A 12,379-nucleotide genomic window follows, 5' to 3' on the forward strand; every position below is an offset into this window, starting at 1 on the left:
ATCCTGGATGATGAAAATTTTCAAACGAAAGTTTAAAACTATAAAAACTTGTCCATTGGACCCAGTCCATTAGACTTTTTAAAGATATCGTTGATGTTAAAAGATCTTTCCCTGTAAAAGACCGGTAGCTGGTCTTTTATAATTGGGGGAAATTGTACAATACTAATGATTACTATTGTATTGAGTTTTCCATTCCCGATGTACAGCCGTAACAAGCAGTGCTTCTGTGAAATAAGAAAGTTCTTCCGCTTAAATTGCACATGAACTCACCCTATCGCCTACCTTACCTTTGCTCCCACAACTATTTCACTATTCATGGGGTTCGAGGTGGGAAAGATAAAACAATGAAACTAGCATCGGGGGTATAACAAATAAAAACCACTACATCTCTGAAAGGATAAGTTCATTCCTTGGTAAAACATTAAGAACACAAGCAAAAAGTGGTGGTACCACCTCCTCCAATTCTTAAACAACTTCAATATATTTAAAGTGGAAACTTTGTTTTATTTAACTACAACAACAAGAAAGTCAACCATTTATCCCATGTGTGTGATTGTGTTTCTGTTACATCTATGTAGAATAAATGAAGGTGCATAAATTTTCCATGTATACATGTGTGTGCGTGTGTGTATGATTACACTTTATGCATTTTTTATGAAACATCTTTTCTCTCAAACAGAGCCCACAAAGTTCTCTGCCAACAATCACAACTCCCACGAGTTTGCAATGACATGGTAACTTTATTTTATTAAAATATTTAATTTTGTAAAAAGGCAAGCTTTGTAAAAAGGCAAGCTCAGAAAGCAAAGTAGTAATTTTGCGAAAGTTTTAGAAATGAAAGGAAAATAATGAAGGAGTCCTTCAAAAATATCCTTAAATAAACTGTGCAACAAAAAAATAATTTCGGGAAAAATCCTAAACATAGGAGATACATGTAAAGGCGTTTTCAAAGTTTACATCGCAAAGTAATAAAAATAGAGGGAGTCCTCCCTTTTTCACACTTTTGGCTATTTTTGGATCAAGATTCCTGGAAATCCGTTCATTTTAGGTATGCAGTGTCTTTGTCATAAACTTAGTCGTAGCTTACTGCACAGAAAGAAAAAAGGATAATCCGATTTTGCTTCAACTTTGCGAATCTTAATACTTGCATCTGTTCTAGGTCAGGTGCGAAAATGGAAAATATCGTTGCACTCCTTCTGAACCTCCCCCACAAAGGGCCAACATTTTGAATATCCGTAAAGCTCATAAAACGCGGAATTAACATCCAATTCCATTCAGACTTGGTACATCTCAATATTTCTATCAGCACAAGATATGTTATAAAGATGGTAGAGATCGAACCATTCCTTCTGGTACCTCCCACACAAAGGGTCAACGTTTTGAATAACCATAATTATCATAATATCCGCAATAAGCATCCGGTTCTCTTCATATTTCACACATCCCATTATTTCTACTAACACGAGATCTGGTGTGAAGATAGAATATATCGATCCACTTCATATTCATTTAGGGCCGATACGAACCTACTCCATAGAAGTTCCACAATTGTTTTTATAAAAAACAACAATAATGGGATTAAGCCTGAACAAACAAGCCTGTCTCGGTTATGGAAAATTGTAAGTGCATATCATAGTATTCGGTTTGTATATCAAAACCTCAAAATAGTTTCGGGTTCCTGGGCCAAGCTTTTTAAGGCCTCTATGTAGCCTTGGATATATACAAAAGGGAACCTAATAATTTTAAATATATTTCGCAACATTTAATATCGAGCTTTGAAAATATAGAAGAAGCACTAGGGTTCGAGAAAGATGGGTTTAAAAATGGATCATGTTTGTCTTTTTTTTTTTGGTATGTATAAGGGTTAATGACAATTTCAATGTTTTTAAGTTTTAGTCACATTTTCCATTCAATTTCGCAAATTTTTGGAATTGTGGAAGAAAATACCGATGGATGGTACCGTTATATGGGGCTATTCCTAAATCGAAATCTTTCGCAAGGAGAGAACAGACCTTTCAAGAACCCCAAGTGTCAACATTCAGCTGATTTGGCTAAAAATTGTGGCAGAATTCTTCAAAATACCGAAAATCAGAAGGTATCGCTGGGGGCTATACCAAAACGTGGACCAATATAGCCCATTCTCTATACCAAGCAGCCGTATGTATTATAAACCTTTGATAAAATAATGTGGACTCTACTGTTATTTCAACAGACAGACGGATATAGGTATCTCCTTATAATTTTATACTGAACCGGAATATACAAACTTTTTGGGGTCTCCGAAAAATATTTCGAGATTTTGCAAATGGAAAGACAAATTTAATTCACCCTCCATTGTATGGTGGATGGTATAATTATCAATGTAAGCCCAAGTTGTGGTACATTCCTTAAATAAAAGTACCCCCTGATTTTAGTTATTGCGAGGCACTTAACCATATTTTCCAATCGGTTTGGCTTTAACGTGACAGAAAATGTATCTACTCTCACCTCTTCGAGTAATTGTATGCAATGTTTTCATTGCTTGTGGGTCACATTAGCGTTTTGAAGTCCAAATATATAGTCTCCAACTCTTACCATTCATTAGTCACAAAATTACTAGTCACCTCTCGATAGCATTGTCCTATCCATTCTCTCTAACTTTTAAACCAACCTCGTAAGGTCCAATGACCCCGCTGGAACACAAACCGCTGCAAACAGTCACACGTAGAGTATGAGGAGGCTTGTCAATAATAATTCTTGGGTTTCCCGAGCTCAGATACAACTTTATTTGCTCCTTGACATAGCCACCGAGTTAGAAATGGGTCTCAACAGTCAAGATGATTTTTCGATGGAATTCTGCATTACTTTTATGCATTTTAAGGTAGACTCGGATTCTTGTGGTGTGTAAACTTAAAAATACTTTATGCAAAATACGGTATAATGCCCTTAAAGCAACATCCTTGAAAATACACTGGAGGATAAATACTTGTTAAAAACGAAAAAGTCCTTCAAGGACTTTTCTCAAAATCATAACTCCCATATACACAACATATTCCTCATACGAATATTCCCTGAATGAATGCAAATATATTTTTCCATCATTTATGGAAATCTAAACGACCACATCTTAGCCCTGTACTTGCCTTTTCGTTGCGCACCACTTGCCATCATTTGACTTCATTTCATTGCAGACTATTTGATAAATGAACTCGGCTTAAAGTTGAATCTGTCCCTGCGGTGGTAATCGATTAACCTCTGACGTCAGAGGTTTCCTCTTTTATCTATTCTAAATTAATTTTGCTTTGATGTACTCGTATTCTATGTGTCTAGCATGAGTGTGGTGTACATGTGTATGTATGTGTGCAGAAATCCATAGGCAAATAATTTATTGATACATAACAAATGGAGGCAGCATAAAACATATTCAAATAACAGTGGAGTGGAGTTAAATAGCAATGGGTCATAAAAGACTCCACAATAATGAGGGTGATATGTTGTTGTTGTGCCTGGTGGTTTAATTTTATATATTTATATTTTGAGAAATTTAGGTGCTTATATTTTTTTCAAAATCTTAAACTCTATGTGGTGGAGGTACCAGAAGAAATAGTCCGATCTCCACCATCCTTATAACAGATCTTGTGTTGATGGAAATACTGAGTTGTACAAAGTCTGGAATGGAATCGGATGTTAATTTCGCCTTTTATGAGCTTCATGGATATTCAAAATTTTGAACCTTTGTGGGGGAGGTACTAGAAGGGGTGGACAGATAAATTCTACATTCACAACAGATCTTTGGTTAATAAAAATATTGTGATGTGTATAATTTTAAAACAATTGAACTCTTATATCACCTTTTATAAGTTATAATTATTCAAAACTTGGACCCTTTGTGGGGGAGAAATTTGATTTAGTGGACTGATATTGTCCATTTTCGCACCTGACATAGCAATGATGGGAATATTAGGATTTGTAAAGTTGGAGCAAAATCGGATTGTCATTTCTCTTTCGGTGCAGTAATATATATTTTTTTTAATTTCGACCCTTTGTGCGGGAGTAACCAGAAGGAGTGGACCGATATTGCCCATCTCCGAACTTGGTTTAAATTTGATAATAATATTACGATGTACCAAGTTTGGACCAAATGGGATACTCCCTTCGAGTGTTATCGTGCGCACCAGCCAGCCGGACGGAGATCGCTAGATCAACTCCAAATGTCCTGAAGCGGATTTGGTCAAAGAGACTAGGTTTTAAAATCGTTATTTCGATGAGGCACGTTTTCACCGTATCAAATGATATATACCTTCTTTAGCCATATGACCGAGGTTATAAAAACTGTAAAGGGACGAATGTCAGTTTCTCAATAAACGAGCTCTTTAGTTGTTTTTTCCAAAAAAAAAAAAAAAAAAAAACTATTATTTCCAAATCAAGCTCTTGTATTTTGGGCAAAAAATACGATCCAATGAATCCCATAAATCGCACCAAACAATGACTTTTTCTGGATGCATTCGTAGCTTTGGTAATGCTTGCAGCTTATCTTTACTACAAACGTGACTCTGCTTATTTACGTATCCATTAAGCCAAAAATAAGCTTCGTCGCCGAACACAATTTGTCGATAAAAAAGTGGATCTTGGCCAACTATCCTAGAGCTCATTCACCAAAAGTTGTGCTTTGCTGTAGGACGTTTTCTTTCAATTCTTGCGTCAATTCAACCTAAATCCTTCCGCAACAATTTCCACGTTGTCGAGTAACAGAGACCCAATTGCTGCAAACGGCGACGAATCGATGATTGGTGTTCATCATTAACACTGGCCGATATAGCTGCAATATTTTCTTCAGTTTGCACTCTACGAGTTGGTGGTTTAATGTCCAACAATGTACATATTTGTTCGAAATTTACTCACAATAGCCTAAATAGCCGATACAATGGGTCGATTAAACTGAGCATAAAATGGAAGAAGTGCGCAAAGAACTTGCTTAACTGAGCATGCATTAACTTTGTCATTCCGTTTGTAACATTCGTCGTAGATCTCATAATGTATATATTAATGATCAACATAAAATTCTAAGTCGATTTAACAATGTCCGTCTGTCTGTTAACATCACGATACAGCCCACATTTGACGTAGAACTTCAAAATTTGGAAGCACAATTTGTATTGTTTCTAGGATGGTTGGTGAAAATGAGATATATCGGTCCACATTTTGGTACAGCCGCCTTATATCATAACCTCCCTATGTTCGGAATTTTGATGATTTTCGCCACATTTTTCGGCGGATTTGTCTAAAAATTGGTATTTGTAAGTCATAATGGGTTCTAGATCCGGTGACGAAACACTGTATGTCCACGTTTTTGTATAGCCCTCACATAATGGTACCTCCGAAAAATCTGTATTTTGATGATTTTTGCCCCTTTTTTCCACAGATTTGTCCAAAATTTGGTATTTGCTGTTCATAATGGGTTCTTGCTCCGGCGGCAGAACATTGAATATTTAAGTCCATGTTTTCCTATAGCGCACATATAACGATTCCCACCGATATAATAATCCTAGTCACATTTAAGAAGATTTGGTAGATGACAATCCTTGAAGTATAAAATTGTCTATAGAGATTCCCGTTTTGTTATAGCTCCCAAATAACGCCCTAACCCACTTTATTGTTTTTTTCTTTAATGGTGGGGGGTATTTAAAGTTCGACCTGGACGAACTTAATTTTGTTTTACTTGCTTTCTTTACAAAAGTTACAACGACATTCAGAATTAATTCAACATTTTCATTGCTCTTTTTATGCCCAACAATGCTTACTACTTTTTCTCCCAACCGGAGGATTACATTTCCAGACACTGCAGCTTCTTCGTTCTCATTGACCCATATTAATTGTAAAATGAATGAACCCGTAAAGGCCACATGTTAAAGATTACATTTGATTATTATGTTGTTGCTGGCGGCTTCCTCCTATACTTCTGTTTGTCATTCTTCTGCTCTGTTTTCTTTTATTTCTGCATGTTATTTGTACTGTTGTTGTAAGCATTCTCTATCTAAATGTGCAGCACTGCCGTTCGTTTGGGTCTTTAACCCAATTACAATAAGTTGGATCCGAAAAATAACAACAACGAAGGCTAATTGAAGAGTTTAAAACAAATGACCGATTGAAAATGGCAATCGGCCGATGGATGGATGGATGGATAGTCAGTTGGATGGGTGGATGATTCAAATTGTAGGCAAATCGAATTGACCGATTCAATGACCGGCTGAATAACTGACTGACTTACTGAATAAGTAATTGTTATTGTTCAGTGGTTCCGATGGCATGTAATTCTTGAAGATAATCATGTGTAATACATTATGTACTTACACTGACGGGGAATGAGTCATATGCGGATGGCATATTACACAGGGCAAAATATTTACCTTTGAATGAAAATAAAAAAAGAAATTATTAAAGAAAATACTAAGGTTAGAGTCATAAAGAGATGGATAGATTTAACATAGTAGACAACTTTTTGCTTTACAAGGAAGCACGGTTGGGATGATTAAGTTTTGGGTTATTTAAATACCCAGTTGTCAATGTCGTCGTTGAAAAAAATGTACTTAACTTTATTCTCGGTGTATCGGCATTATATTGATTGATTAACTTTTCAATCAAGGAATGTGGCAATGGTAGTATCGACATTGTCATTTAAATTCTTAGAAATGTCAAAGTAATCCAATATAAATTTTGTAAATATGACTTAAAGGATTACATATTTACTTCGAATCCATATATAAAAAATATTGTTGCATTGTGTTTGTAAGTGATATTCTCTGGAATGTGTGAACGGATTTTATTTCTGCAAACTTCATTTGAAAGGTGACGTCAATACCAAGGTTTTTTACCCTCCACCATACATAGTATGAAGGGTATATTATGTTCGTCATTCCGTGTGTAACTCATCGATTTTTAGACCTAACAATGTTTATATATGTTCTGGATCAGCGTAAAGATCTATTCCGTCCGTCTGTTTTAATCAAATTTTGTTCGTCTGTGTTGTACCCTCCACCATACATTGATAAAATAACTTTAGACCCAACAAAGTGTATATATGTTCTTGAACAGCATAAAATTCTATTCCGTCCGTCTGTTTTAATTAAATGTTGCCCGTCTGTTTTATTCACGCTAGAGTTAAAAAGGAATTTAGATAGGATGCTAAAATTCTGCACAGATTAGTCTTCAGTCTACAGGCAGGTCAAGTTCGAAGATGAGCTATATCGGTCCACGATATCATATATGTATTTTGATGGATTTAGCCACATTTTTAATGGAACTGTCTGAAAATCTACACAGGGAGTTATTTGTGAGCACTTTGGTCCCTGGAAGTGAATGTCTATATAGGTCCACGATATCGTATATTTCCCATATAACGGCACCTACCGATATTCGGTATTTTCATGATTTTAGCCCATTTTTCAATGGAATTGTCGCAATATCCACACCAGAGTTTTTTCTGAGTACTTTACCCCCTGGAAAAGAATTATCTATGTAGGCCTACGATATCGTATATCCCCCCGATATTCTGTATTTTCATGATTTTAGCAATATTTTTTCACGGGTTTGCCTAAAAAATGGTATTTGTTGTTTGTAATCGGTTCTAGCTCCAATGGCCGAACATTGTATATATAGGTCCATGTTTTCGTATAGCCCGGTACCTCCTGATATTCGGTATTCTGATGATTTTTGTTAGATTTTTCCACGCATTTGTCTAAACATTTGTATTTGTAGTTCGTAATGGGTTCTTGATCCGGCGGCGAAACATAACATATATAGCTCCACATTTTGGTATAGTCCCCATATAACGGTACCTATCGATATTACTGTTTTGATGAATTTTGCCACATTTTTCCACGGATTTTTCTAAAAATTTGTGTTTGTAGTTCGTAATGAATTCTAGCTCCGTTGGCGGAACATAGTATATACAGGGTTGCCCATATTCGACGGACCCATGACTCATTGGGCCCTTTCCAATCGACGTCAATTGAATTTTGTACGGGAACAAATGCAAATCAATGCGAATAATCCGTTGTAAAGTGGACCGAGCCATGCCCAACTGCTGAGAACGGCGTTTTTGCGATGTTCTTGGGGACCTCTCAACACTGGCTCGTACGGCAGCGATATTCTCGGCCGATCGCCTTGGTCGACTTCTATATGGCCTCTTCGGATTAGAAAGAGCCTTACCAGTCGAAAATTTTTCGTATAAACGCTTAATGGTGTTCTTAGAAGGCGCACTTCTCACATTTTTTAATGTTTTAAAAGCACGTTGAGTTTTCACAATTGACTTCATCTGTTGAATGTAAATTTCAACTATTTCGCGTGGCGTGTATTGGTTCATGGTAAAAATCTGCGTTGCCAGATGGGTCCGTCGAATATGGACAACCCTGTATAAGTCCACGTTTTCCTATAGCGCACATATAACGATACCCACCGATATTCGGTATTTTGATAATCCTAGTTACTTTACCCACGAAATTGCTTCAAATTTGGTATTTAAGATGATTTGTAGATGACAATTCCTTGAAGCATAAAATTGTCTATGGAGGTTCCCGTTTTGGCATGGTCCCCATATAACGGCCTCACCCACTTTATGTTTTTTTGAAAATTTTAACAGCATTATCCAAACGGTCTTACTGGTATTTGTAGTTTAAAGTGGAACACGTTTGAATTCAGATGCTTTTATAAGGTGCTCCCCCTAAGGTGGGGAGTATTAAAAGTTCGGCGAAATTAGCTGCTTTTTTACTTATTTATTTTTTTATTCTATCACATGCATTCGTGACAACCTTTTGTGGCTACAACAGCCAAACATAATTCATGCAAATTTTAATTTGTTTTTATTAAAAGTGTGAACAAACTCTCTAAATTATTTGCATTGTTGTTACAACATCAGCTAGTTAGGTAGCTCATGATTTACTTGACAGAGTTTTTACCCACTTTGACTAGAGGTGAAATCTTGACGCAGATATCGCGTGACAGTCACTCATTCCATAATTGCCTTCAATGGCTAAATGCTTGAACAAACCTCTCACATAAACATCATAAAATTATGCAAAATAATGCATCGGGTTAGGTTGGGTAAATATGGGAAATTGAATTACATGGAATTACAATCGATTACAAAGAAATTTACCTAACACACATGTAAAATGGTTTGGTTAGTCCTTGTCCAATTTGGAAAGTTAAAGCGAAAGATTTGTAACTCCTCAAAATAAGCATTTTAGACCCAGGTGGCGCAAATGTAATTTTTCTATCAGCAAATGTCATATATTTTACGATTGGCCCCCAATGTCTCAATTACAGCCAAAAACATCGGAAGTTTACTTTTGCACCGCCTTGTACATGTATATGTACTTGACAGACATTCCGCTATTTTTTGGCTGTAATTTACACATTAGGGGCCAATCGTAAGATTTATAGCATTTTTCTAATATGAGGATTACATTTTCGCCACCTTGTACGGTGTGAGATGAAAAAAACTGCAACCAACTTCAGACTGCTGTCATTTCTAAGTCACTCATCCGACAGCTGTTAAAATTATTCCAGTGACAGCTCATTATATTGTTTACCAGCGTGCAAAAGCATTTTGGTGAGAATTTTCCAGAAAAAATGTTATTCGTGATGGAATTCATGCATTATAATGTGATTTCTTTATTTTTGGCTGGAAAACTACAAGTGGCTATTGTTAGAGCACTCCAACATTTAAATGTGGATAAATCTTTTGTGTCTCGTACCATCGCTCGTTACCGTGATACTGGTAGCGTAGCCCGACGTCAAGGAAGTGAACGGAAGAAAACAGCAACATCAGGAGAAATGGTTCGAAAAGTAAAGAAGCGACTTGATCGAAATCCGCGTCGCAATGGCCGAAAAATGGCTTGTGAGCTGAACATATCGCAATATTCCATTCGGCAAGTATTGAAAAATGAGCTCGGGGTAAAGCCATTGAAATTCCAAAAAGTGCAAGAACTTACACCGCAACAGAAAGAAAATTTGAGTCTAAAGAGTGGCTTCGCTTGGCCGAAAGTGGTGAACTACCGAATTTGGTTTTCGTTGTTCAGCAATTTGTAAACAAACAAAATGATGGTCTCTACTTGCCAAAGAGGTCAGCTGAAAATGTGCACCTTCGGTTGGCCACCAGAACTCAAGCCTCAAGCCGGCCATGGTGATGGTGTGGGCCGCCATAACAGCCGATGGTCGCTCTACGCTCGTATTAATCGACCGCGACATCAGAATAACTGCCGAATATTACCGCGAAAATATTCTGGAGGGTGTATTAAAGCCTTGGGCATGCAAACATTTTGGCCACATACCTTGGACATTCCAACAGGACTCAGCACGCACCACTCAAGAATTGTTACAAAATGAGGTTTCTCGCTTCATTTCCAGCGCACAATGGCCACCAAAGTCTCCGGATATCAATCCGATGGACCAATGTGTCAATTATCTTAAGCAAGCGCTTCGCCGGGAATGGGCCAAAATACCGCGGAGCAACATTCGGGCAGCGTGTGGCGGTTTCATTGGCCGTTTGAAGGCCATAATTCGTGCCAAATGTGACCAATTCGAACAAATCTAAACCTATTCTAAAATTTGATGCTATTTCCATTGTTTGCTTTCATTCAATAAAATTTGAAAGAAAAATGTAAAAATTATGGCATTTGAGTTTGTTGCTGTTTTTTTATCTCACCCTGTACATTTGTACATTTTTCAAACCACACTGCAATTCATTACCCCTTTGATATAGCTGCTATTTTGAATCAATGAATCCACTTTTATTTTCGTCACTTATTAATAATTATAAACTTATATTGTGTGGTTATTGATGATGCACTTGTTTCGTTCTGAAAATAACCACCATGATTTTTTTCAATTCAAACCAATTCGAGATTCGAGTTTATTGCCTGCCTTAGTTCTTTCTAGTTCGTGGGGTAATGCGTTTCTGGTGTATTTTTGATGCTTTGAAACGTATCATGGAAGCAGTACTCGATTATTTTTGCCAAGCCAAGGATTGGTACTTTGGAACGGTTACCGAAACCAATTCCATGTCATTGTCGCCCAGACCAACGTCACAGGTAAAACAAAAAATTAACGTTAGAATTTAGCGGTGGCATAAACTTCAAAACAAGGTATTATTAATGCGAGAAATCTAAATCTAATCAACCTTATAATTTTATAATGCCAAAGGCAATACCGGAAATATTCCAAAAAAATGTTCGTAAAATTTTGAAACAACCCAAGTCAGATATACAAATGACCTTCGAACATGATAATAAACTAAAACAAATATTTTTGCAATGGTATTTCCGAAAAAATATCCTATATTTTTTGTCGTGGATTTTTTAAGACGAGCATTAATCCATAGAGTAATTCCGCCGACACAAGAGCAAATCTTGTGTTTTTGTGTGTGCTAATTTGTTGTCCATACTTATTTTATATTTAAAATACCAATTTTCCCTTTTTTTGTTTATAAAGCCCTATATAATTTTTCAAATTTTAATTTAAAGGTCCCAGCTATTTATCCAACAACTTTTTATATATCAAGCAACCATTTCATAGGTCAGTAACATCTCAAGTTGCTTAGAAATTTTGCTTGTACATGGTCAACAAGAAACAAAAGTAATCAAAAACTTTTCATTTACAATTTCTAGGGTTTCTTATTTCATAGTTTGCCGAAAGAAGCTAAGCATACGATGTATGTATATGCTTAGGTTTTTTTTATAGTCATTTTACTATTGTTAATAATGAGCTTCTCTATAAATATGATTCAAAAAAAAAAACCCAGATTCTAGAATTAGAAAATAATACAATTCTTATTTTCGAAAAATTCAAATCATTTTGAAAAATTCCTAAAATAAAACCGCTAACAAAGAGGGCTATACCAAAACATGGACCAATAGCAAAAAGATCTTTGACCAACTGAGAATTTTTAGCATTGAAAGAATTACCAAGTTAAAAAGCAGTAAGTTCGGTCAGGTTGAACTTTGAATTCCCTCCACCATTTGGAAAGAATTTGGAAAATTTCAAAAAAATAAAATCCGTTAAAAATTCTGTCAAAATCTTAAAAATACCGAAAAAGGGGAAAGGGGGTCCGTACGAAGTCGTGGACCTGTATAGGCAAATTTTGTCATAAGCAATTACAATATTCAAATACGAAACTTGAAAACATCCGGTGAATAATGTAGCTAAAATCACCAAAATACCGAATATATGGAGGTACCGTTAATTCGGGGCTATACGAAGACCTGGATCTGCATAGACAATTTTCTGTCACAGGCTGTTGTACCTATTAGGAACTTCAAATACGAAATTTCAAAAAATTTCGGTGAATATTGTACCTAGGGAGGTATTGATATATGGGACATAAACGAAGACCTGGACCTGC

At 36.2% G+C, this 12,379-nt stretch overlaps 1 protein-coding gene across 9 annotated transcripts in view; it reads left to right on the plus strand.

Annotated features, from left to right (window-relative positions):
* Positions 1-12,379, plus strand: part of LOC101900723 (F-actin-uncapping protein LRRC16A) — a 133,511-nt gene that overhangs the window by 81,141 nt on the left and 39,991 nt on the right. The window contains exon 1 of one of the 9 annotated variants that reach the window (XM_059125730.1): positions 10,916-11,069. The exons of the other annotated variants lie outside the window; for them this stretch is intronic. Within the exon in view, the coding sequence (XP_058981713.1) occupies positions 10,929-11,069 (141 nt within the window). The 5' untranslated portion in view covers positions 10,916-10,928. Of the gene's footprint in view, positions 1-10,915; positions 11,070-12,379 lie in introns of those variants that run through there. 9 annotated transcript variants of the gene reach the window in all.

The sequence above is a fragment of the Musca domestica genome, unplaced genomic scaffold (assembly GCF_030504385.1).
Source record: "Musca domestica strain aabys unplaced genomic scaffold, Musca_domestica.polishedcontigs.V.1.1 10, whole genome shotgun sequence".
NCBI lineage: Eukaryota > Metazoa > Arthropoda > Insecta > Diptera > Muscidae > Musca > Musca domestica.